At 38.4% G+C, this 24,267-nt stretch overlaps 1 protein-coding gene across 1 annotated transcript in view; it reads left to right on the top strand.

Moving 5' to 3' along the window:
- SMARCC1 (SWI/SNF related, matrix associated, actin dependent regulator of chromatin subfamily c member 1) overlaps nt 1-24,267 on the top strand; it is a 163,050-nt gene that overhangs the window by 71,498 nt on the left and 67,285 nt on the right. Inside the window, exons 13-21 of the mRNA XM_026500714.4 lie at nt 1,420-1,457; nt 4,414-4,535; nt 7,829-7,900; nt 10,101-10,214; nt 10,838-10,991; nt 11,477-11,590; nt 17,166-17,225; nt 21,886-22,144; nt 22,880-23,041. Of these exons, the coding sequence (XP_026356499.1) occupies nt 1,420-1,457; nt 4,414-4,535; nt 7,829-7,900; nt 10,101-10,214; nt 10,838-10,991; nt 11,477-11,590; nt 17,166-17,225; nt 21,886-22,144; nt 22,880-23,041 (1,095 nt within the window). The remainder of the gene's footprint in view (nt 1-1,419; nt 1,458-4,413; nt 4,536-7,828; nt 7,901-10,100; nt 10,215-10,837; nt 10,992-11,476; nt 11,591-17,165; nt 17,226-21,885; nt 22,145-22,879; nt 23,042-24,267) is intronic.

The following is a 24,267-nucleotide window of genomic DNA, read 5'->3' as shown; positions in this document are numbered from 1 at the left end:
CGCACAGTGAATCCCATATTCGTGCTAGCAGGTGTTTGTCTGACTTACAAATCAAGCGGCAGTGTCCGTCTCTGTTTTGCGTGAGTACCTGCCGGGTATCATTCTACATACGTTTGCATTTCACTGTAAAACCATGTTAGCCCCGTGTCATTGATGAGGAGATGGAGCCTGGAGGGGTTCAGTAATGTTTCCAAGCATACAGCTGTTAAGTGACAGAGCATAGACTCAGGTCCAGGTCTGTCTAACTTTCATGCCCATGCTCTGTGTCACTGCACTCTGCTCTTGTGCTGTGCTCATTTCTCCCAGCCTTTATTCATGCTCCTAGTGGCCTTTGAGATCTGTGAAGGCGTCGGGTCTGCCCCACCTGCGGCCCTTTGACCAGGCTGCTTCCTGTCCGGGGAAGGCTTGCTTTGTCCTTCCCTTGTGTTTCAGCTAAAATGTTACCTTTTCAGAGAGGCTTCCCTCTTCATTTGGAAGGGTCCACCCATTCAGCCCCTCTCTAAAATATATTGATTTGTTTTCCTCTGATACCATATGATACCTTTTGTGTGTTTTCTGTTCCATCTCCTACCACTCCTAACTGGAATGTGAACTCCACGAAGACAGGGACTTTTCTTTTTCTTTAATGTGTGCATTTGGACTGTGGCTGGCATGTTAGTAGAGGCACTCTACGAAATCCAGTGGAAAGTTTGAAAACTACCTATTCATGTACTACTGATCTTTTATATTCTCTGAAGTAGAGGTTGGTATACTTAACCTGGAAAGGGCCAGGTAGTAAATATTTTAGACTTTATGGACCATATGGTCTCTGTCTCAGTTAATCAACTTTCCCATTATAACGCACACACAGCCTTCATTCATACATAAACAATTATCTACACTGGCACTTCTAGTTTTCGCTATGGAAATCAGCTGCCACGTTTAAATTATACTTGGGTTTACTCTTGTTCTTTTGCAAGGCCAGCATTTATGTCCTGGAGTCCTCAGAATATATTAACATTCTTACCAGGACTTTGTCTCTAGTGATTGATTTTCATGTCTTTTCTTTACTCCTCATTTCCTTCACTCATTTCCTCTGAGATCCAAAATGTCATTACTTTGTTTCATCAAGTCTCAGGAGGCAAGAGCCCTAATCAAGTCCTTTACCTTTTATTAGCAAGATCATGACTGATAGTAATTAATTATAAACTCCTTGTTGTTGGAAATTTTTAATTATTAATGCTTTGAAGTTCTCACCTTTGTGCTTTTGTGTACAATTTCAATTTACTAAATTACTAGAGGTGGATTTGCTTTAGTAATGCTTTAGGTCTTTCCTTTTCTCTGTATGTAACAAAGTTTTAAAAATTATCTTGAAGTTTTCAAGTAATCTGAAGAACGTTTATCTGATTTTTAAATAAATCTTTTATTTTGATTTTACAGATGAACAGGATGAAGAAACAGTCACAACAGGAGGAAAGGTAACAATTTAGTTAGGCCTGGTGGAGAAGTAGCTGTCTGAGGGTCCTGTGTACGGAGCAGTAGGAACACTGATTAGAAGTGTCCTTAGAAATGTTCGATTTTGAGGCCCTTCTGATTTTTTTTTTAACACACCCTGAAATAACTTGTTTTTCTTAACTCTGAAAACTTTATTGAAAGGAAATTTCTATCTTCTCATGTAGTGTTCCTCTTATGCTGTAATTTCTGGTTCTGGTTGCAAGGTAGTAGTCAGAGCTGACTGCAGTGTTCCAGGTGTCCTCTGACAGGACAGGTAAGCAGGGCCCCTGTCGATTGCCTGGATTTTCTCACTTCCATTTCTGTGCGTACATCTCCAGCCCACAGCCTTTGAGCATTCTCAGAAGCTCTCACAGTCAGCAGCTTCCTGTTTCATCAGTCCTGTGGTAGAGACATAGCAGTCATTATGTTGTTGAAAGATGTTAGATTTAAGGCAGGATTTGACTTTCCTTTTTGGTAAATGGCCCATTGTTTATTCAGACTGTCATATTTGAGTGTGTTAAGTGTAGCTAATCCCTAATCCTTGAAATAACAATCCCCTTGAAATAACTCCCTTACTTTGCTGAAAATGGATAGTTCTTTTTCATTGAGTTAGAGAAATCCCCCAAATTGACATTTATTGTTTTTTATACATTCAAGGAATGAATGTATTTATAATAGGAGTTGCCTGAAAACTTTCAAGAAACTCATCTACATAAGGCTCTTTAACTGAATTGTTCTTATGATTCTTTTTTTTTTTAAGATTTTATTTTTTAAAGTTTTGTTTATTTTAGAGAGACCTAGTTCGAGTGACCGTGCATGCGCAAGTGAGGGGAGGGGCAGAGGGAGAGAATCTTCAAGCAGACTCCCCACTGAGTGCAAAGTCCGATGTGGGGCTTAATCTCAGGACTCAGGAGATCCTGATCTGAGCTAAAACCAAGGGTCGGGCACTTAACTGACTGAGCCACCCAGGCGCCCTAAAGATTTTCTTTTTAAGTAAGCTCTATACCCAACGTGGGGCTCAAACTTACGACCGCAAGATCAAGAGTCGCACAGTCCACTGACTGAGTCAGCCAGGCACCCCTATGATTTTTTCTTTAAAATTAGACTTTTTAGTTAAAGAGCTGCTTAGCAACCATTAACAGATGTTATATTTGTAAGACGATGTCATCATTTAGTTAAATACTATTGTGTGGTAGTAAAAGAGACCAAAATAAAAAGCCAGACAATTGACCTGTATATATATTTTTTTATGCCAGGGGCAGAGGGTATCTTGAAACCAAGGCCAAGTCTGTTGTAAAACTGAGATCAAAACTGGTTAGAAGTAGTTACTCTTAACAGCTGGTCCCATAATGTCATCCCGTGTGTGCCCTCATTCAGATAATTAAATCATGGACTATTGGCTTTTATTAATTGCAGTGCCAATCTTTCCCTGGTTTTCCTGCATAAAGGAAATTTTTTGTGTTCTAATTGAGTTTGTGAAACCTACTTGTTAAAAACTCATTAACCATGAGCATATTTTTTACTAGCTCCCCTGATTTGGGAAATAACATTTCTTACCTTTGTCATCAAAATTGTTTCAACATCATTTAAGTAACAAGCAGAGTTTCCTTGGGGCTTTCATACATTACATTTTTTTTCTATATTCATTGATCTTAAGAAAATTATTGTCTTAAGTTTCTAGGCAGTAACACTAGATCCTCACTACAAATACTATAAATTTGATGAATTAAAGGTAGAAATTAAGCTATGGAACCAGTATAAAAGAGTATGATTCAAAATTTGGTTCTTAATTGAAAAAAATTTCGTAAGAATAAAAACAGTAAAATACCACAGATGAAAGGTTGATAGGTAAATGGTATAACTATAGAAAATAGGAAAATATCTGAATGTCCAAAAACTTACTTCCTGTGGTATCCTTGATAAAAATATTTGATCAGAAGTTAATTATGAAGAATCAGTAAGATAAATAGAGATTGTAAGATATCGCATAAGTCACTTGGTCTGGAATTTTGAAACATTTGAATGTCGTAAATCCCCCCCTCCCCCAAAGGGAGGCAGGGACTAAAGGAAACTAAAGAGATGTGAGTATCCTATAATGTGGATTGCTTGATCAGGTTCTGGTTTGGGGAGAAAAATGTATAAAGGGCATTTCTGGGTTAATTGGAACCATTTGAATATAAACTGTATTACATGATATGATTATTTAAAGCTAGTTATTATTACTCTTTACTGGTAGCATAAGAAATGTTCTTGGGTTTTGACCCAAAGCAATGATTTTTAAATTACAGTATTAGCCAGTCCAGGTCTTTAGGTGGAATCGTTTGTAAAGCTTCCATAAATCTGATAAAAATCAGAGCTGACTTTCAGTAGTGAAAGTGATTGAGAGTGTAGGCCCTCATACTGAGTTTTCTGAAGTTATACCCTGTTTATAATTTCCTGGCTCTGTGCATCATTTTCTCATCCATAAAAGAGGTGATGATACCTGCTGTTATTGTGAGGAATGAATAAGATAAGGTGCATATAGTCACTAGCAGATACTTACTGATCAATATTTGGGATAGGGGAAGGCGTGCCATTATGCCTCATTAGTGTTCTTGAGTCACCTTCTAAAAAATAACTTGAGAACTAGTAATTTAGATTTGTGACTCCAGGATTAGAAAAATCTGGCCAAGTAAGAAGCAAGCTATTGTGGGAAAAGTTTCGGGCCTTCTCTGAGTTGATTACCTCATCTGTAAAAGGGAAGAATCTACAATGTCATTTGGACATCTTATGAAGGTACTTTAAAAACTGTGAAAGGCTGTTTTTAATTAAAATTTGTTTTTCTGAGCCTTGAAATTGAATCAGGTAACTTTATTTTGTGCTCTAATATGAGTAGCTTGAAAGTGGCTATTTATGTCCTGTAGTTCTCTGTTTCTCTAAACTCTGGCTTCTTTTCTGTAGGAAGATGAAGATCCTAGCAAAGGTGATCAGAGTCGCTCACTTGACCCTGGAGAAGATAACGTGACAGAGCAGACCAATCACATTATTATTCCTAGTTATGCATCATGGTTTGATTATAACTGGTGAGTGGGCCACATACACCTGTGAGTATGGTACTTAGGTGTGGGAGAACTTCCCTGCCCAAATCCCTGTATCACTAATCACTGTCAAATTGAATGAAGGGAAATCTTTAAAAAAAAAAAGTTGGGTGGGGGAGCCTGGGTGGGTCAGTTGATTAAGTGTCTGTGTTCAGCTCAGGCCCTGATCTCAGGGTCCTGGGATTGAGCCCCACATCAGGCTCTCTGCTCAGCGGGGAGTCTGCTTCTTTCTCTCACTCTCCCTCTGTGCTCTCCCTCTCTCTATCAAATAAATAAATAAAATCTTTAATAAAATGGATGAAGGGAGATGAAAAGTGATTCTATTTTCACTTTGGAATGTGTTCTTTAGAGCAGTTTAGGGATGGAAACTAAATTGCATTGTACCTAGGGATTGTAAAATTTTGTCAGTTTAGACTTAACTCATTTAGAATCAGTTACAATTCAGACAGGCAAGTAAGTATTTAATAATTTTAAAATACCGGCATTCATTATATGATTTTAAAATATAAGGGATGCCTGGCTGGCTCAGTTGGTGGAGTGGTGCAACTCTCGATCTTGGGGTTGTAAGTTCGAGCCCCACATTGGGTGTAGGGATTACTGAAAAATTAAAAAAAAAATCTTAAAAAAAATACATTAAAGAAATACATTTTAAAAAGAACCCCTCTCACTACCTACTAATGGCTTCATCTTAATAGGAATTTTTTTTTTAAGTGAGTTCTACACCCAGTGTAGAACCCTTGAGTTTGAACTCATGACCCTGAGATCAAAAGTCACATGCTTTACTGACCGAGCCCACCAGGTGCCCCAGTAGGAAATATTTTTAACGTTAAGAGGCTTTTCATGTATAAAAACTTAAAAGAATGGGGCACCTGGGTGGCTCAGTCGGTTAAGCGTCTGCCTTCGGCTCAGGTCATGATCCCAGGAGTCCTGGAATCGAGCCCCGCATCAGGCTCCCTGTGCAGCGGGGTGTCTGATTCTGCCCCTCCCCCTGCTCCTTCTCTCTCTCTCTCTCAAATAAATAAATAATCTTTAATAAGAAAACTTTGAGAAAACACCTTCCTCAGCATCTTCCCTGTCATGTACCACAGCAGTGTGGCATCATTGGAGTGCCGTTAGAGTCCTGTGTATCTTATTTGTTGATTACTTACGAAGTGTGACTATTTCATATCAGGCTGATTTTTATTTGGCTTTTTAGTTTTAAATATATGTACCAGAACTTACCCCTCCAAGCAGTTAGCTTCTTTAAGGTACTTTCATTAGAAAGTTGTACACTTAACTCTAATGATGTTGCCCTTACTTGGAATCTTGTGGTCTTATTTGGATCTATTGCTTGCTCTCAGTTGTTAAACATTATTTTTCTGTAAGGATAAATGTGATTTTATGTATGTGTGTCTTTATACATATACGTGTCTTAATACGTGCATTTGGACATATATATATATATCTTCAGAAGGCAGTTTAAAAGAATAGGGTGGATGATTCACTTGGATATATACCTAACTTTTTTCTAAAAACCACAAAGTATGACTCTAACATTGAGACTTTTCTGCATGCCTTTAAGATCAACTCTGAATGCCATTCCTAAATGGTTTGAATAAAAAGAACCTGGGACAGAATAAGTATATAGCTCTTCTCTGAAGGTCAATCGTCTTTACATTGATGATGTGTATTTTTAAATTTGGAAGCGTCTCAGTCTCACTATTGGTAATTATAATTGCATTTCAGATTCAGAATGGCTTAAAAGGACATACTTGAGAAACTAGTGTTCTTTTCCTCTAAAATTAAAAAAAAAAAGTGCAGTCATAACAGTATATATAACTTGGTAGGTTTTTACAGGTTGCAGAAACACTCATTTGCATCATAACCATTGCATGTCCCATGCCTTGCTCTTATGGATAGTGGAGGTGTAAGTCACATCCCTGTTTTATGGATAAAGACAAGTACTGTGTGTCAGTGAAAGCATTTCAGTGTTGCAGTGGAGAGTTGGAAGAACTCGGGTTTTCTGATTCTGATCACCCCACTTCCTGACTCATTCTCAGAACCTAAGGAGTCAGCTCCCAGCAATTCAGAAAAGAAAGTGTTAGGGGTTAAACATTTGTGTGTGTTTTGCTCTTGGTGAATATAGAAATTGTGTTTTTTGTGGGCTTCCTAACTTTTAAAACAATGAGAGGTGTATTTGAACTATATAATTAATTGCTTACAGCTATTTTTTTAGTAAAACTTGTAAAATCATTATACATATCTATGTAATATTAATTCATTTTAGAAATTATCTTCCTAGAAGTTTTCAGGTAATTCATTATTTTTATAGTATTTGGCAGTACAGATCCCGTTCAAACAATTTAAATGTTCCCAAATAATGCAAGAGTGAATGCTTTTTTTTTTTTTTTTTTAAAGTAAACTCTATACCCAACGGGGGATCGAACTCAGGACCCTAAGGTCAAGAGTCACATGCTCTACTGAATAAGCCAGCCAGCCGATGCCTTTAGTTATGTTCACAGATTATTGATTTACTCTTCCCTGCATAACCAGTACATGTTGCATATCTGGAAAGCCACTAAGAAACTAGAAGGTGTTCTCAGTAAAAACATTGATTAGTATGTGTCAAAACCTTTGTAAGAGATACACAGTTGGGTCATTTGTGCAGTGCATTAGGCCTGATTTTTACCTGGTCTCTGTAGTGCTTGATAAGCCTTTAACATTTTATAAAATTATCAGTGCCTTTATCTCAATATTAAAAATTAGTTCTATAACCTTTTTAAAGGCAGTAGATTACTGAAATCTTTAAAAAAATTCAGTTTAGCACAAAGTTTCTGAGGGCTGGACAAAAGGGCGCATTGATAATGTTAAGAGCACGGGAGACTGATTTTGTAAATTCCATCATCTTTTGGCCAGTAGTTCACTTCATCGGTGTGTTGCCATGCCAGCTGCTGTGATGTCTGTCCATTTCTGAAGAACTCTTTGTATTTTGTGGCTCATCATCTACTTATGATGTGTTAATGTCAAGAACATAATAAAACGTATAGTTTTCAATGTGTTGATAGAAGTTTTTGAGTTTGGGTATGGGAATAAAAAAACTATAAGTCTTGAGGGTGAGAGAGGGAAAGCTTTCTTTAACTTTATCATATGCTGCTAATACATAGGAACTTCTGCAAGCCATTAAGTTTTGAAAATAATGGTCAGTTATTGGATTTATCAGTTTTACTTTGAAAATTAAACTTAGCTTAAATTTCAAGATTTCATTTTTCTAAGAGGACTTTTAATTTTTTATTCCCCAGTATTCACGTGATTGAACGGCGTGCTCTTCCTGAGTTCTTCAATGGAAAAAACAAATCCAAGACTCCAGAAATGTGAGTGAAATGTGAAGGTGTAATTCTGATACTATTACTTACTTCAGAAGGGGCCAGTGTCTAGAAAAACTGTTTATTTGAATGTGTTGGGCAGGGGCTTTTAAAAGGTTACTTCTGAGTTCATTTTTGCTAATGTGTGGAAGTTTGCAAATGTGTGATTCCATTCAGATTCCGTTCCATTCCATTCAGAACAGTGTTCATATCTCAGCCACACAGAATTTCTTGTTATAGAGGGAATTGTTCCAGATTTGTTCTTCTTTCATTTGCATCTTAAACCTACAACCTTGAACCACATGCATGTCAGCTCTTACAGCAAAGATTGGTAACAGGCATTCACTAAAATGGGTTCAGGTTTCTCCCTAACAGTTCCCATCTTGTGTACATATATGTTATAGATTAGATAATATAATATAATATAATATAATATAATATAATATAATATAATATAATATATGTATAGTAATTTAGGAGAAAGTGGGATCTTTATCTTATTTTCCTGATGAATGACTAGTAATAGAAAGAATGTCAAATATGATGACATAGCTGTCTATAAATCGATCTTAATTACATAAAGCATTGTTGTGCTTTTGCATTGGAAATACAGAAACTTGGATGGAAGAATCTTGTCAGGAAGTATTTTTGCCTTTGCCTGGTGACCCTGAAATCACATTTTCTGGAAACCCTTTCCCCTAAAATAAATCCGCACCTATCATACTAAAAATATCTTTCTGTATATTATCTCTATAGTATTAATTCATTGTTTGTTATGCTCATGTGACTTCACAAATAGATGTCTCTTGTTTAAATTGTCAGAGAAGGATCATTTTCTACATAGAACATGTTGGAATATAGATAATTGAATAATAAATATTTTCTTATAATAGATTGTCCATGATAGTTTGAGATTTTAAGTTTAGATGTCAGAGATAATTCCAGCCTTCCCATAACAAAGCTATAAGGTTTCATTTGAAACCATAATCAGAGAGTTGGCATAAGAAACCCTTTTAGGTTTTCCATCTAGTTAGACATGGTATATTCTTCTAGCTAATGTGCCGATGGCCAGCCTTTGTAAATACCTATGGTTCTTGGCAGTCTTCTGTTTACAAGCATAGTTTAGTGTTTTAGCCAGCTTAAATTTAAAAATTTACCTTTAGGTCTTTGTTTATCCGCCTGTGCTTAATACAAGACCTTTTTTGAGCAGTGTATCTTTTCTACTCTGATGTAGCTACCCTTAACCTGCCAGACTTTTGTTTTACTTTTGTGGCAAGAACTTTTGCTGGGTCTCTAGCTTTTCAACACTCTTGTTTTAAATATTTTATTGCAGAAATGCTTGGGTATGTTGTGAAATCTGCTATGACTCAGTTTTTCTCTCCTTTTTTTAATCCGTTCTTGTCTTAGCTTTGGTTTTGGCCCCATGGGTTCTAGTCCTCGCCTAGCTAGGGATATAGTCATTGTTGGAGCCAGATCCACATGTGGCTCTAGGAGGAATCTAGAAATGAGATGCAGCATGTGTTAAGAGCATAGATTCCAGAGCGGCACCCCCCCCTCCCCTGCCCATGTTGAATTCTAGCTCCATGCTTAACCAGCCTTGTGGTCTAGGACACATTCTTTAATCACTCTGTGCTTTAGTTTGCTCATTGATAAATGAGATGATAGTACATCCTACTTCATGGAGAATTGTGAGGTTTAAATGAATTATGACTGGATACATAGTAGTTAGGGAGACAGCCTAAGTAACCAGGTGTTATTTGCAAATTCTGCAGGGCACTAAGGATTTATCCACTCAGCCCTGTGACCACTTTTGTATTTAAGTTAGTTCACATTGTTACTACTGCTATTATTATTATTATTTTTAATGTAAACTCTGTGCCCAGTGTGGGTCTCGAACTCACCTCCCCAAGATCAGGAGTTGCATGTTCTACAGCTGAGCCTGCCAGGCGCCCCTGTGTTACTTCACATTAACTTCATCAGGTTTTACTCCATTTTACTTCTTGTTAAATATTAGTAAATAGTTGTTTTGCATATTAGGGGTTCTTATCCTTGGTTACATTCATGACTGTAAATACTCAATACTGTTGTTGGTTGGAATAGTAACTTTTTATTGGATTTGGTTGTGAGGAATAGGATGATTTTGGGCTCTATGAGCTATTATTTCTGAAGGATGTGTGTCCACCTTATGAATTTTGCCACTGCTTTTTAGATACTTGGCATATCGAAATTTTATGATTGACACATATCGCCTAAACCCCCAAGAGTATTTAACCAGCACTGCTTGTCGGAGGAACTTGACCGGAGACGTGTGTGCTGTGATGAGGTAAAACACTGCTTTTTTCTCAGATGCTTCATTTCAGGTGGTTACTGATGTACGGCTGTTTCATGTTGGACTCATTAAACTCGATGTTGTCTTTGTTAATAAAATACTGTAATCAGATGTCTTTTATTTAGGGGTTGAATGAATGTATTTAATACCTTGGCGTTTTCTCCTCATTTTAAGATTTTACAATTGACATCTTTTATTTTATCATGAAATCATAAAATGACCAGGGATGGAGAGTGAGCTGAGCTGGAGAGTGGATAAGCTCTGTACGCTATAGATCTGTCTAAAGAAACAAATCAAATGTGTATCTCCTTGTTTGAATTTGGTCTGTGTGTGAGTTCTTTCACTATGGACTTAACATTTCTTCTCTTATTTCTGTGATTGAAATAATTAGGCTTTGTGAACTAGGTTTTGGGGTGCTATGCTGTCAACATTGAGTTTATAGATATTGTCCCTCCTACAACAAACCGAACTTGTCAGTTAACTTTGTGATGGTTCATAGCCTACAGAGAATGTTTACTTGTTTTAGTGTTCTTATTTTTTAGTGAAATGTATGATGGTTACGTAGGAGATGGGGGTACATTCTCTAGATTTTAACTTTCAGAGCTTTGCTCTTCCAGGGTTCATGCCTTTTTGGAGCAGTGGGGACTTGTTAATTACCAAGTGGATCCAGAAAGTCGACCCATGGCAATGGGACCTCCTCCTACTCCTCATTTTAATGTATTAGCTGATACCCCCTCTGGGCTTGTGCCTCTACATCTTCGATCACCTCAGGTAACTTAATTGTTACACTGCTATTATTATAATTCTGGTATTAGTGATTATTACACTAATAAACTAGTATTAGGTATTATTATTACACTATACACTGATTGTGTGAGACTTCTTCCCCTTCCTGACATTTGGAAAGTGGACATCCATACACATATTCTGGAAAAGATGAGTATGTCAACTAGATTTTATAAAGCCTTAAGTTAGAATAACGTGAGTCTAAGGTATAAATTGTTCTTCACATGAAACGGGAGAGCATATTAAAGAAAACTTGTCTGTTTTCTCTGGGATTTAAAAGAGGCAGAAAAATGGTGCTTACACAGTATGTTGAAATGTTGTTGGAAGTGTAGGGTGAAGGTGTGGGTATTTTTTTTTTCTTTTTTTGTAACATCTCCTTAGGTGTCAGTATTAAGCAATGTCTTAAAAACTTCTATCCCCTTGACTTTGTATTGGTTAACACAGCCATTTATCATTTTTCCAACTCCTAGGTCCCTGCTGCTCAGCAGATGTTAAATTTTCCTGAGAAGAACAAGGAAAAACCAATTGACTTGCAGAACTTTGGTCTTCGAACTGACATTTACTCCAAGAAAACCTTAGCAAAGGTAAGGACATTTTTCTAGGCACAGTTGGTCTGCAATTCAGCATGTCCCCTTCTTTGTCCTTCTAAAAAGTGTCATTTTTCATAAGAAACTTAACTTTCTGTTGTGTAAGAAGGTACACATTCTACTTAACCTTGTTGGCATTTTATAAAACAACAATCACTTATCTTACTATTTCTTCTGTATGGTTAGAATATAGGTATTTTATATTTTATATGATTAATATGTTAAAGAAAACAAGAAAAAGGGGAGAATTTCAACATAATTGGAATCTATAGAAAGGATCAAATGAATATTGTGAAATTGAAAAATACACCTGAAATTAACTCACTGGATGTTTTAACTGCAGGCCGAACACAACAGAAGATAGGATTAGTGAGCTCTATACAGGATAGTAGATATATTGAAACTAAAGCACCAAGAGAAAAAGAAACTGGATGAGGGTGAGGGAGGGGGACAGAGAGAATGGAATGCAAGGGCTAGGTGAGCTACTGTAAAAAGAATTCATGTTTATCATTAAAGACCTGTAAGAAGAGAAAGAATGAAGCAAAAGTGATATTAGAAGATGTAATGGCTAAACATTTTTGGTTAAAAAAAAAGATAATAACTCATAAGAGCCTGAACAGATCCAAATACAGAGGAAACCATGTTCAGGCACATCATGCTTAAACTTACCTTAAAAACTAACATCTTAAAGACAGCCACATTGGGGGGGGGGGCGGTGAGTGGGGTTGGAGAAGGACACATAAAATTCCAAGGAACAATCATAAAACTGATGTCTGACTTTTCAACAGAAATGACAGAAGCCAGAGGGGACAGCATAATAACATTTTAAAATGCTGAAGGTGAAGCTGTTGTTCTGGAGTTGTGTTTCCAGCAGAAGTACCTTTCAGGAGTGAAAGGGCAGTAAAGACATTGAGAAAGGTGTGAGGGCATCACTAGCACACAGGGTAGGAAACCCAGGGGCAGTTTTTCAGGGTGAAGGACTCTGATCCCTGACGGATGCACATGACTAGGAAGGAAGCAGTCCAGGGAAAAGAATGAATGTGTGGTTAAATATAAAGGAGTGTGGACTGTTGAAGCAGTGACCATTTTCGGGGGTTTATAACATGTAGAAGTGGCCAAAATGGCAGAAAAACAATTATATGAAGTCCAAGTCCTGATATCCTTTAGAAATGGGATCAAAATGCTGATTCCGGTTAAACTATGTAATACTTTGGGAAAGCATTTTGGAAGAGGCCTGGATCTACGTGAAGAAGAATGAGTGCCAGCAGAGGTCAACACCTGTGTCCATGAAAAGAGCTTTTCTCCTCATTTGCAGTTTTAAGAATGATAACCAGCAAACCTTTAGGTTTACAACATGTGAATGTTAAAGAGCACACATGGCTCAAGGCACAGGAGGGGAAAGTGGAAGTATACTGCATTAAAGTTCGCTACTAGATAGGGCATGTAAGGTAGTATTTGAAGATACACTGTGGCAAGTTAGACATGAGTATTGTGAATCGTAGAGTATTTAAAGACTCGTAACCAATAAGTTAATAATGGAGATAAAGACAATAAGAGTCCAAAAAAAGTTACTCTATAAGAGGGAAGGAATGAGAAAGGCAGGGGATAGATGTGCCCCGTAGACAAAGCCAGATGGGAGGTATACGCATGTCCACGGGGATAGCAATAACCTTGAGTGTAAGTGGTTGGAATATTCCCGTTAAGCAGCAGAGATTGTCAAGTTGCATAAAAAACTAAGTACAAGCATGTATTGTCTATAATAAATCCCCATGAAATATAAAAATAAAAGAATGAGGAAAAACATGCCTTCTAAACATTAATCAGAAGAACACCAGAGTCATGATGTTAATATTAGCAAAAGTAGACATTAGGGCACGTTATTTTACTAGAATTAAACCGTGGATATTTCATAATAAAGGAGTTAATCAAAAGGATATAATTGTCCCAAGTATGTGTACAGTTAATTTAAAAACTTCAAAATATATAAAACAAATACTGATAGAATAGAAAGGAGCAATAGGCAGACACACAAATATAGTTGGAAATTTCAGCAGTCCGTTCTCAGTAATTGATAGAACAAGTAGATTGAAAATTTACTGACTTAGAAGACAGACCAACACTGTGAACCAATATGACCTATTTGGTATGTAGAAGGCTCTGTGCAAAATAACAAAAACACTGTTTTTTTTTTTAAGATTTTATTTATTAGAGAGCATGAGCTGGGGTGGGGGAAGAAGGGGCAAAGGGAGAGGGAGACGCAGACTGCCCACTGAGCAAGGAGTCTGAGGCAGGGCTTGATCCCAGGACCCTGTGATCATGACCTGAGCTGAAGGCAGATGCTTAACCAACTGAGCTACTCAGGTGCCCTGAAAACACAATTCTTTTAAAGTTCTTGGGGAACACTCACCAAAGTATATTCAGTTCTGAGCCATAAAATGGGTTTCAAGAAATTTTAAAGGAGTGATACTATAAAATTGTATGATTTCAGATGTGTGATATAAATGTGGTTGGCTAACCACAACAAAATTAAGCTAGAAACCAAAACCAGAAAAACAGTAGAAAATGAATGAAATAAGGAGATGGTTATTTGGAAGGATTAATACATTTGATAACTGAAGTGATCAAGAAGAAGAGAAGACACAGATTATGGATCAGAAAAGAGAGAGAGGGAGAAAGAGAATCTTAAGCAGGTTTCTTGCCCAGCGTGGATCCTGATGTGGGGCTCAGTCTCACCACCCTAAGATCATTATAATCTGAGCTGAAGTCAAGAGTCAGGCTTAACTGACTGAGCCACCGGGGCACCCCCATGACATCTTTTAAGAGATGAATGCTGAGGGATTTGCAGACAGAAGAGGAAAGGACAGGGTACCTGGGTGGCTTAGTTGGTTAAGCATCTGCCTTCGGCTCAGGTTGTTATCCCAGGGTCCTGAGATCGAGCCCCGCATCGGCTTCCTGCTCTGCAGGGAGCTTGCTTCTCCCTCTGCCTCTTCCTCTCTCTACCTCTCTCTGTCTTTCATGAATAAATAAATAAAATCTTTAAAAAAAAAAAAAGAAAAAAGAAGAGGGAAGTGCACAGGTTAAAATGAGGTGGCTACAAACCAAGGAGTTCTGAGGCAGCCACCAGAAAGCAGAAGAGGTGTAGAATGAATTCTCTCCGAGAGCATCCAGAAGGAGTGCGGCCCTGCTTAACACTGTAATTTTTTGTCTCAGTTGTATTGATTTTGGACTAATAGCCTCCTGAGCTGTGAGAATGAATTTTTGTTAGGCCATCAGATTTATGATAATTTGATTACAGTAGCCACAGGAAACTAATGCACTTGAATAGCCTTGTATTGGTTATATCTATATATAGTGAGACACCTTCCTGAATACAAAACTCTAGGCCCAGGTGATTCTACTGATGATTTGTACCAAACATTTTTTTTAAGATTTATTTGTCAGAGATAGAGCACAAACGGGGAGCAGCAGGACAGAGGGAGAAGCAGGCTCCCTGCTGAGCAGGAAGCCCGATGTGAGACTCGATCCCAGGACTTTGGGATCATGACCTGAGCCAAAGGCACACTCCCAACCGACTGAGCCACCCAGGCGTCCCAGGACCAAACATTTAAGGAAGAAATAATACCAACCTATATAAACTCTTCCAGGAAATAAAAGTAGAGGGAACACTATTATAGCTATATATATAAACACACCCAGTCACTGAGCTCCTGGCTATATAAATAAGATAAATGAGTTTAAAAAAAGAATGAATATATAAAAGAATGTGCGTGAGTGTCCTTAGCAGCCTTATCTAAGATAGCCAAAAACTGTAAACAGTGATCAGTCAAGCATGGATATGGATGGATAAATTGTGGTTTAGTCAAACAATGTAGTATTAACACAGAAATGAAAAGAATTAACTTCCTTCATGTAAAGAGTGTGGTTGAATGTCATTGACATAATATTAAGCCAGACCCACAAACTCATACTGAATGGTTTACAAAATTCAGATCCAAGAAAAACTAACCTATGATTATAGAATTGAGAACAGTGTGTACTTCTGTGGGTTGCTATCAACTGGAGGTTTAAAGGAGAGACCCCTTGGGTGTTGATTTGAGTGGTCATTATATGCGTATATATGTGAAATTGTATTTAACTGTACACCGAAGATTTGGGTATTTTATCGTAGATACATTCTACCCCAATAAACACAAAAGAAAAAATTTCTAAAGTCATGCAGAAATCCTCACAGACATCTCATGGGCCCTGTTGAGATTATGCACTCTTCCCAGAACCAGTTTTTATCAAGAGGAAAAACTATCCTTTGTGGCTGAGAGGTAGAGAAGTGCTCACTGCGCACGTACCCAATAAATGCCGTCATGCGTAGCTTGTACGGATCTTTCCTGCAGTCAGGTTTGCCTTTTTCAGGACTTGGGTCAAGTGTTAATGAATTTTGTTCCTCTCGGAGCTCCAAATCTAATTGATGGTCACTTCTGAGGTTGGTTCACTAAAAGATGAACATTGGTTGTTGTAAAGTAATCCTTAAGGAATCTGACAATGTATTGTGAATTATAGCTATATGCATTTTTTCCCCTCTCACAGAGTCATGCTGTAGGCCTTGAATTCTACAATGCTTAGATTCCTCTTTATTCTCTAGTTAAAGGACTAGTTATTTTTAGTACATTTTTTGCAAAAATTTCAGAATGGTATGTATTGAATACCATGGAAACCTAGCAAGTCATAATTTAATTTTTACCCACAGCATATAGCAGAGTTATGCAGAAAGGTTGAGTCAAATAACTTGAAAAGCTTTATTGTCACAATCAAGGAAATAACAGGCCATAGAAATTTTCTCTTCATTTATAAAATTGTAATCTCCCGAAGTAGAGTTTTCAGAGAAGGGATATGTTAGAATTGGTAACATTTATAGGTGAAGAATAATGTCAGGTATACCACACATCCAGTTCTCTGCCAGTCTATGAATGGAGTAAGGCCTACCAACTCACGAAGTATGAATCAATTGATAAATCTTAATTTTTACATAATACAAAGTTGGCTTTCTTCTACCCCATGCTTATGTGAATTGGCAATTAAAGAGATTCTTACAGAAAGTGATTTGAAGTTTAAAGAATCACTTGGTGATTATTTTAATCAAGAGCTGTTAAAATTGAGAATATGAACTTGTTACAATTGGAATTAAGAGTCCCTCGGAGCGATTTGTCTTTGAATCTTGGAAAAAGTACTTCTTTGAAGTTATACCAAATATTTGTGTTATGTATAATATCATAGCCAGTTCATGGCATGCATTAAAATATTGTAGCCTTTGTAGCTTCAAAGGTATCGTTAAATATCAAAATAATAGAAATAACATATCTGAGTGGTCTGTGAGTCCTTGTTGGACAGCAAGAGATCGTTGACATAGATCTGCCTTTCTGCTGGATGTTTAGGGTCCTGAAGTGTTTTATCCCTCTTGCTCAGGGACTTATTTTGTGGTTTGCATAAAACAGCCCCCTCTACATAGAAGGGACTTGTGCAGAGCTCCATGTTCAGCCTTTAGGAAACGAGTACCTAATTTCTGGTTTTGTTTCTTCAGAGTAAAGGTGCTAGTGCTGGAAGAGAATGGACTGAACAGGAGACCCTTCTGCTCCTGGAGGTAAGCTCATGAATAGCAGAGCCCTGTTACCACACAGGAGATGGGTGCTTAGTTTGTGTGACTCACATTTGAAGTATCCCTTTGGAATTAATCCTGAAGTTTTTTGAACCATGTATTGAGTTTTAATAGAATTTTCTTGGGCCGTCATTATTTACATATCGTACCTTAAAGTGATGTACTGGCTATCCGTAGGGAAGAACAAGCCTGGATATGTGGGGTTTTTGGCCCAGGTTGTGTTGTTTTGTCTATTTGAAATCTTTGCTAATGTGAAACAAATATTGGAGCTTTGCAAAAGTAGTCTAGATTTCTAATTTTCCTCCAAAATTGGAAGATGGGGCAATTCTGGCACCTCATTCCCACATAGCAGTAATTGGCTGACCTCAAGTACCAGATGTTCCTTTGAAGTGGAGTCTTTCTTCAGTTTCCAGTTTTCTTTAAACTTAGCCCACCTTTGTCATTGTCGATGCGTTCTCTAGTGCTTGTATGCTTTTGAGTGTACAGCCTCTGTATTTGCCAAAAGGGGATTCCAGAAAAGTCGATAAAGACATCTGTCCCTGAAAATAGTGTTTTGTTCTTGAAAGCAGAATACTATGGTAAACCGATGATAATTCAAGATACCTGTCAGTCAGCTTGTTGAATGCTTTTTGGATTTCTTCATGTCTTTGGAGATTCTTGCAAATACTTACACAGGTAGATCTTAGTAATTATTTCTGCCCTGGAGAGTAGAAAATGCAGAATATTGGGGTCCATATTTATCAACCATTTCTGAAGAACCATTTGTCTTTGGCGTAGAAGAGTCATTGGGTAACAAGAAGACTGTGTGACACTACTTATTAGTATTTGTGGGTAGAATGTGCATGTGAGAGCTAAATTAGGACTAAATGAGGAAGTTTACTATTTAATCTCTTAGGAATGCTTTTGCCTACAAAGAACAGAAAATCTAACTAGCAGTAGATTAAACCAAAAGGACATTGGTTTTTTTGTTCAACTGGCTGTCTTCAGATTGGCAATTCCAACATTCCTTTTTTTTTTTTTTCCGGTTAAGATTTTATTTATTTATTGTGAGAGAACATGCGCGTGCTTACACAAGTGTGGGGGAGGCAGAAGGAAAAGAAGAAGCAGAAGCAGAGTTCCGGCTGAGCAGGGAGCCCAATGCGGGACTTGATCCCAGGACCCTGAGATCATGACCTGAGCTGAAGGCAGACGCTGAACCAACTGAGCCACCCAGGCACCACCCCCAGCATTCTTTGCACTGCTCAAGTTTATCAGCGGGTTCCTAGCTTTTCTGTTGTGTTGTTCCACCTTCTTTAGATGTCCATGTTCTGTCTCCGTGTTTTCTCTTCTGGTCACAGGAAGGCTTGTTTGTTTCCTGGGTTCATATCCCCATTAAAAATAGGAAGAAAGTTGGAAAGGGCACTTCTGGGGCCTTTTCTTCTTCTTGGGCTCTTCTTGGAATAAAAAGCTTAACGAGAAGTTGCTCATCAGTCTTTTTAGACGGGAGTATGCTATGCCACCTGGGTGTCTGCAGTAAGTTTGGTGTCAGTACGGTGACCTCCCCAGAGCAGGGGCCCACCATGGTGCCTGAGGCAGGGTGAACTGGCCTGGTCAGAAATGGAGCAGATCAGGGACGCCTGGGTGGCACAGCGGTTAAGCATCTGCCTTCGGCTCAGGGCGTGATCCTGGCGTTATGGGATCGAGCCCCACATCAGGCTCCTCCGCTGTGAGCCTGCTTCTTCCTCTCCCACTCCCCCTGCTTGTGTTCCCTCTCTCGCTGGCTGTCTCTATCTCTGTCGAATAAATAAATAAAATCTTTAAAAAAAAAAAAAAAAAGAAATGGAGCAGATCAGAACTCCCGTGCTGATCAGAAAATGTCTGCCAGATATCTGTGCCTCCAAACCATGGTGTCAGCCATTTGTTCTAATGAAAACGGCCTTCTATGAAAATGGTTAGTTGAGCTTGATACTCAAGTGACGCACAGTGCTTTCCTTCAGACTGCTAGCATGCTCGGATGGTTGATTTATAGTCCTCTCGTGTGCCTCACATTTCATTGTACCAAATACTGAAAACAAGTGGACTTGGATGTTTAGATTCATAAAATTAATAATTTTAAAGTAAAGTTGGATTGCTTTTGTGAGTATGTGGCAGTGAAGAGTAGAGAGCCTCTGAAGACAGTCTGGTACCACTGCCTTGATTCATGCTGAGGCTCACTCACCACTGCTTTTGCACCGACCGTGCACATGTCATTGTAATGAAAAAGGCAACGGTGTCCTGTTGTTACTAGGAAAACGGGTTGATCTCTGGGCCCCCCTGAAAGAGTGGTGCCCCGTGGGCCTTGCAGGCGACACTGAGATACACTGGACCTGCTGATGGCTCATGGTTCTGAATTGCTTTAATTTGGTTTTTCGAGTTGATCCAACAGTTGTGTTTTTAAGAAGTTTTAGTGGTGTATTAACAACTTCCTTTTCTTTTTTTTACACCCCTCTTCTTTTCCTTATTCTCTCTCCTCAATCTCTCTCCTCAATCTCTCTCTCTCTGGATTAAAATTCAAAAAGATTTCTTCTTTTTAAGTTTTTACTACTATTTTAATGTACTCTCATCTACTCATTCACTAGTAGTGATACGCAGAGAGCTGCTTTACTGAGCCACCCTTTATTTCGGGACTGTTTTGTCCGGTCCGATTTGCCATGGATGTTAATGTAAAAGTTCCCAGTACCTGGAGGGAACATGATAACACTTTCATATTGCTTTTTTAGAGTCTCTGGGCTCTGGGGAGAAATTTAGTTGTACAACACCGGTTGGAACACCAGGCTTATCAGTTCTTGTTCTTGCTACACACTGATACTCAAACTTTTCTCCTCTTCTGTGTTTGAGAATAGTGAATAGTAAATACAGAGTGAGGACAGAATGGCTGAGCTACTGTTTACCCTGAACATATCCAAGAAAACCATAGTATCCTTACACAATAGTACATTTTTTTCTCCTGCAGGTGGAACCTGTCCAGTGGCTGGTTTTTCTTTTAAACATGTAGTTGGATCAACAGGTGTTGTCTGCACTTACACAGAGGCTCCCCAGCAGTGCTGTTTACCACTAACACCTTCTATTTCTTTCATTTATTTATTGGTAATTAATAGCTTAAGAATATGAAGTGGATTTATAACCAAAACCAGTTAATTTTTTCCTAATAAATACATAAATCTGGAAGATTTGTTAAGGTCTCTGGTTCCCCCCCATCACACGATTTTATTAGACAAATGTTTTACACAGGCAGCATCCCAACTATTTTAGATTATTTTTAGACCACCCGCTTTTATTTTAAAAACACCTTATTTGATATGGTCTCTCATCAAAGCACAGTTCTTATATGGAATGCTGCAGGTTATTATCTGTGGTTATGTTCAGTTCATTGTGTTATTACAGATTTTGGAAGCATAGTTTCAGTTTTGCAAATAACCAATGTGGAATCTACACATTGGATGAATAAATGCAGTTTGAAAAAAGACCTTGAATTGGTAGACATGAAGGCTAATATTAGGCTTTATATTAGTTTTTTGAAAAAAAATATTGCATGAAATAAAGATAATGGAGACTTGTCTGAGTAGATTTCATTTGTAAACTGTGTGAGGAATTCCAGGTGTGTCACCTGAAAATGAGTCACCAGTTTAAGAAGCCACAAAAAGCTAACCTAGTCCTTCCATCAGCTTGGTTTATTTAGGTCTTTAATTTCTTTCAGCGTGTTTTATGTTTTCCAGCATGTTGATCTTACACATTATTATATTTATTCCTAGGTGTCTTATTTTTGTGGTATTTTAAATGCTTTTTTCGTGCTCGCTTCGGCAGCACATACACTAAATGCTTTTTTCAAATTTAAAACTTTTCATTGAGGGGCGCCTGGGTGGCACAGCGGTTGAGCGTCTGCCTTCGGCTCAGGGCGTGATCCCGGCGTTATGGGATCGAGCCCCACATCAGGCTCCTCCGCTAGGAGCCTGCTTCTTCCTTTCCCACGCCCCCTGCTTGTGTTCTCTCTCTCGCTGGCTGTCTCTATCTCTGTCAAATAAATAAAAATTTAAAAATCTTAAAAAAAAAACTTTTCATTGAAATAAAATTGAGTTTTTCCATTACATGTCTATCCTTGACTTTGCTAAACCTTTTAGTTTCGGTATCTTTTTTGTAGATTTCTTTGGATTTTTCTATATAAACAGTCATGTGTATTAATGAAAGACAGTTATTCTTCCTTTTATATATGTATGCTTTTTATTTATTTATTTTTGCCTGATTGAGATTTAATATAATTAGGAAAGCTATCAAATCTGTCTATTTTCTTGGGGCACCTGGGTGGCCCAGTCGTTAAGCGTCTGCCTTCGGCTCAGGGCGTGATCCCAGCGTTCTGGGATCGAGTCCCACATCAGGCTCCTCTGCTGGGAGCCTGCTTCTTCCTCTCCCACTCCCCCTGCTTGTGTTCCCTCTCTCGCTGGCTGCCTCTCTGTCAAATAAATAAATAAAATCTTTATAAAAAAAAAAAACTATTTTCTTATGTACTGTATAATCATTTTCATTATTTTTTTTAAAAACCCATCTAAAGAACAGTCACAGGCTTCTGATATTGTTATGTATTAGTTCCTTAGTACCTGATGCTAAAGCTCTTGGTTTTTTTCTGTTGTAGGCCCTGGAGATGTACAAGGATGATTGGAACAAAGTGTCTGAGCATGTTGGCAGTCGTACCCAGGATGAATGCATCCTCCACTTTCTGAGGCTTCCTATTGAGGACCCATACCTTGAGAATTCGGATGCTTCCCTGGGCCCCTTGGCCTACCAGCCTGTCCCTTTCAGTCAGTCAGGAAACCCAGTTATGAGCACTGTTGCTTTTTTGGCGTCTGTGGTGGATCCTCGTGTGGCATCTGCTGCGGCAAAAGCAGCTTTGGGTATGGACATTCCTGTACCATGTCACCAACACAGTAGTTTCAGATAATGGTTTAGTACTTTCCTTCATACACATGCTGGCTCAGATTTAAATAAGTGTTATCAGCTGCTGTGTTCATTTCAGTTGTATAGCAGAAAATCAGACATTACCCCTCTATGTTATATTTAAAAGTATTATAATATTTATTTTTTTAAAGATTTTATTTATTTGAGAGAGAACATATGCACAAGTGGGGCAGTGCAGGGGAGAGGCAGAGGCAGAGGGAGAGGGAGAGGGAGAAGCAGACTCCCCGTTGAGTTGGGAGCCTGACTCGGGGCTCGATCCCAGGATTCTGAGATCATGACCTGAGCCAAAGTCAAATGCCCAACTGACTAAGCCACCCAGGTTCCCCTAGAATATAATAGTTTAAAATAAAGAGCGTTTGTTAAGAATCGGAGGGGCAAAGCAGAGTTTTTGTGGTATATTTTGTGATTCATTTGGACGTTGACATAACCAGCAAAAGAACCATTTAACATTGTTGGATTTTATTATAATTAGAACAACAAAGAATTGTAGAATTTCATTAGTGTATATGACCATCTCATTTGGCGTTCTTGTTTTGCTGGGATAGATAAGACTGAGTCCCCAGAAAGGGCACTGTATGCAAGACCCTAAGGTATTGGATTTCCTAGTGGTTTACGTTAAAGCAAATATTTGTGCAAAACCAGGTCACACTTCCATTTTTATTCTTGAACAGAGGAGTTTTCTCGGGTCCGAGAGGAGGTACCACTGGAATTGGTCGAAGCTCACGTCAAGAAAGTACAAGAAGCAGCACGAGCCTCTGGGAAAGTAGATCCCACCTATGGCCTGGAGAGCAGCTGCATTGCAGGCACGGGACCTGATGAGCCAGAGAAACTTGGTGAGTTATGGCTGTCCCCAAGGACAGGGCAATAGATGTCGTAGTTTTCTATCAGCCTGCTAAAATAAGCGGGTTTGTTTGCACTTTTTAAGTGAGAACAGGGCGCCTGGGTAGCGCAGTCGTTAAAGCGTCTGCCTTCGGCTCAGGGCGTGATCCCGGCGTACCGGGATCGAGTCCCACATCGGGCTCCTCTGCTAGGAGCCTGCTTCTTCCTCTCCCACTCCCCCTGCTGTGTTCCCTCTCTCGCTGACTGTCTCTCTGTCACATAAATAAATAAAATCTTTAAAAAAAAAAAAAAAATAAAGTGAGAACAATGATTAGTATCAACTTGTCCCTTAAGATTAGTATATGATTTTTTTTCTCTTACCCCTTCCTTTTATGGTAGATAGAATTTAAAGGTTTTCTAAGAGCTGTTAATAACATCACAGTTGTGAAGTATCTGATGCCAGCTTTTAAGATTTATTTATTTAAGTAATCTCTACACCCAACTGGGGCTCAAAATCAAGACCCCGAAATCAAGAGGCATACGCTGCACCAACTGAGCCAGCCAGGTGCCTGTGATGCCTGTTTTTAGATCTAGGTTTTCAGCGTTTGAACATAAGAATACTGAAAGGACTTTCGTGATTATTTTAATTTATACATTGCTGGGTAGGTTTGAGTTCGTTGTTTTTTGTTTTTTAATTGAGGTAAAATTCATATAACATAAAATTCTCTATTTTAATCACTTAAAGGTATTCAGTCTAGTAGCTTCTAGTACATTCACAGGGTTGTGCATCCATCACCACTAACTCCAGAACACTTTGATCACCCCAAAAGATAATCCCATACCAGTTAAGCGGGTGTTTCCCGTTTCTTCTTCCCTCGGCCCTGGTAACCACTCATCTGCTGTCTGTCTCTGTGGATTTGCCTATTCTAGACATTTCCTGTAAATGGAATCATACAGCACTAGGGCTTTTGTGTCTGACTTCTTTCAGTTAGCATAAGGGTTTCAAAGTTCATCATTTGTAGTATAAGATCACTACTTCATTCCTTTCTGTGCTGAATAATACTCTTTCAGCGGATACACCACATTTTACTTATCCATTCATCGGTTCATGTACATTTTTATTGTTTCCGTTTTTTCACTATTTTGACTAACGCCGCCATGAACGTTGAGGTGTACAGCGTATTTTGTGAACATAGGTTTTTTGATTCTCAGTACTTAGGAGTAGGATTATTGGATCAAG

The sequence above is a fragment of the Ursus arctos genome, unplaced genomic scaffold, assembly GCF_023065955.2.
Source record: "Ursus arctos isolate Adak ecotype North America unplaced genomic scaffold, UrsArc2.0 scaffold_14, whole genome shotgun sequence".
Classification (NCBI taxonomy): Eukaryota; Metazoa; Chordata; class Mammalia; order Carnivora; family Ursidae; genus Ursus; species Ursus arctos.
Note: the sequence above shows the minus strand (reverse complement) of the source record. Positions and strands in the feature narration are given on the sequence as shown.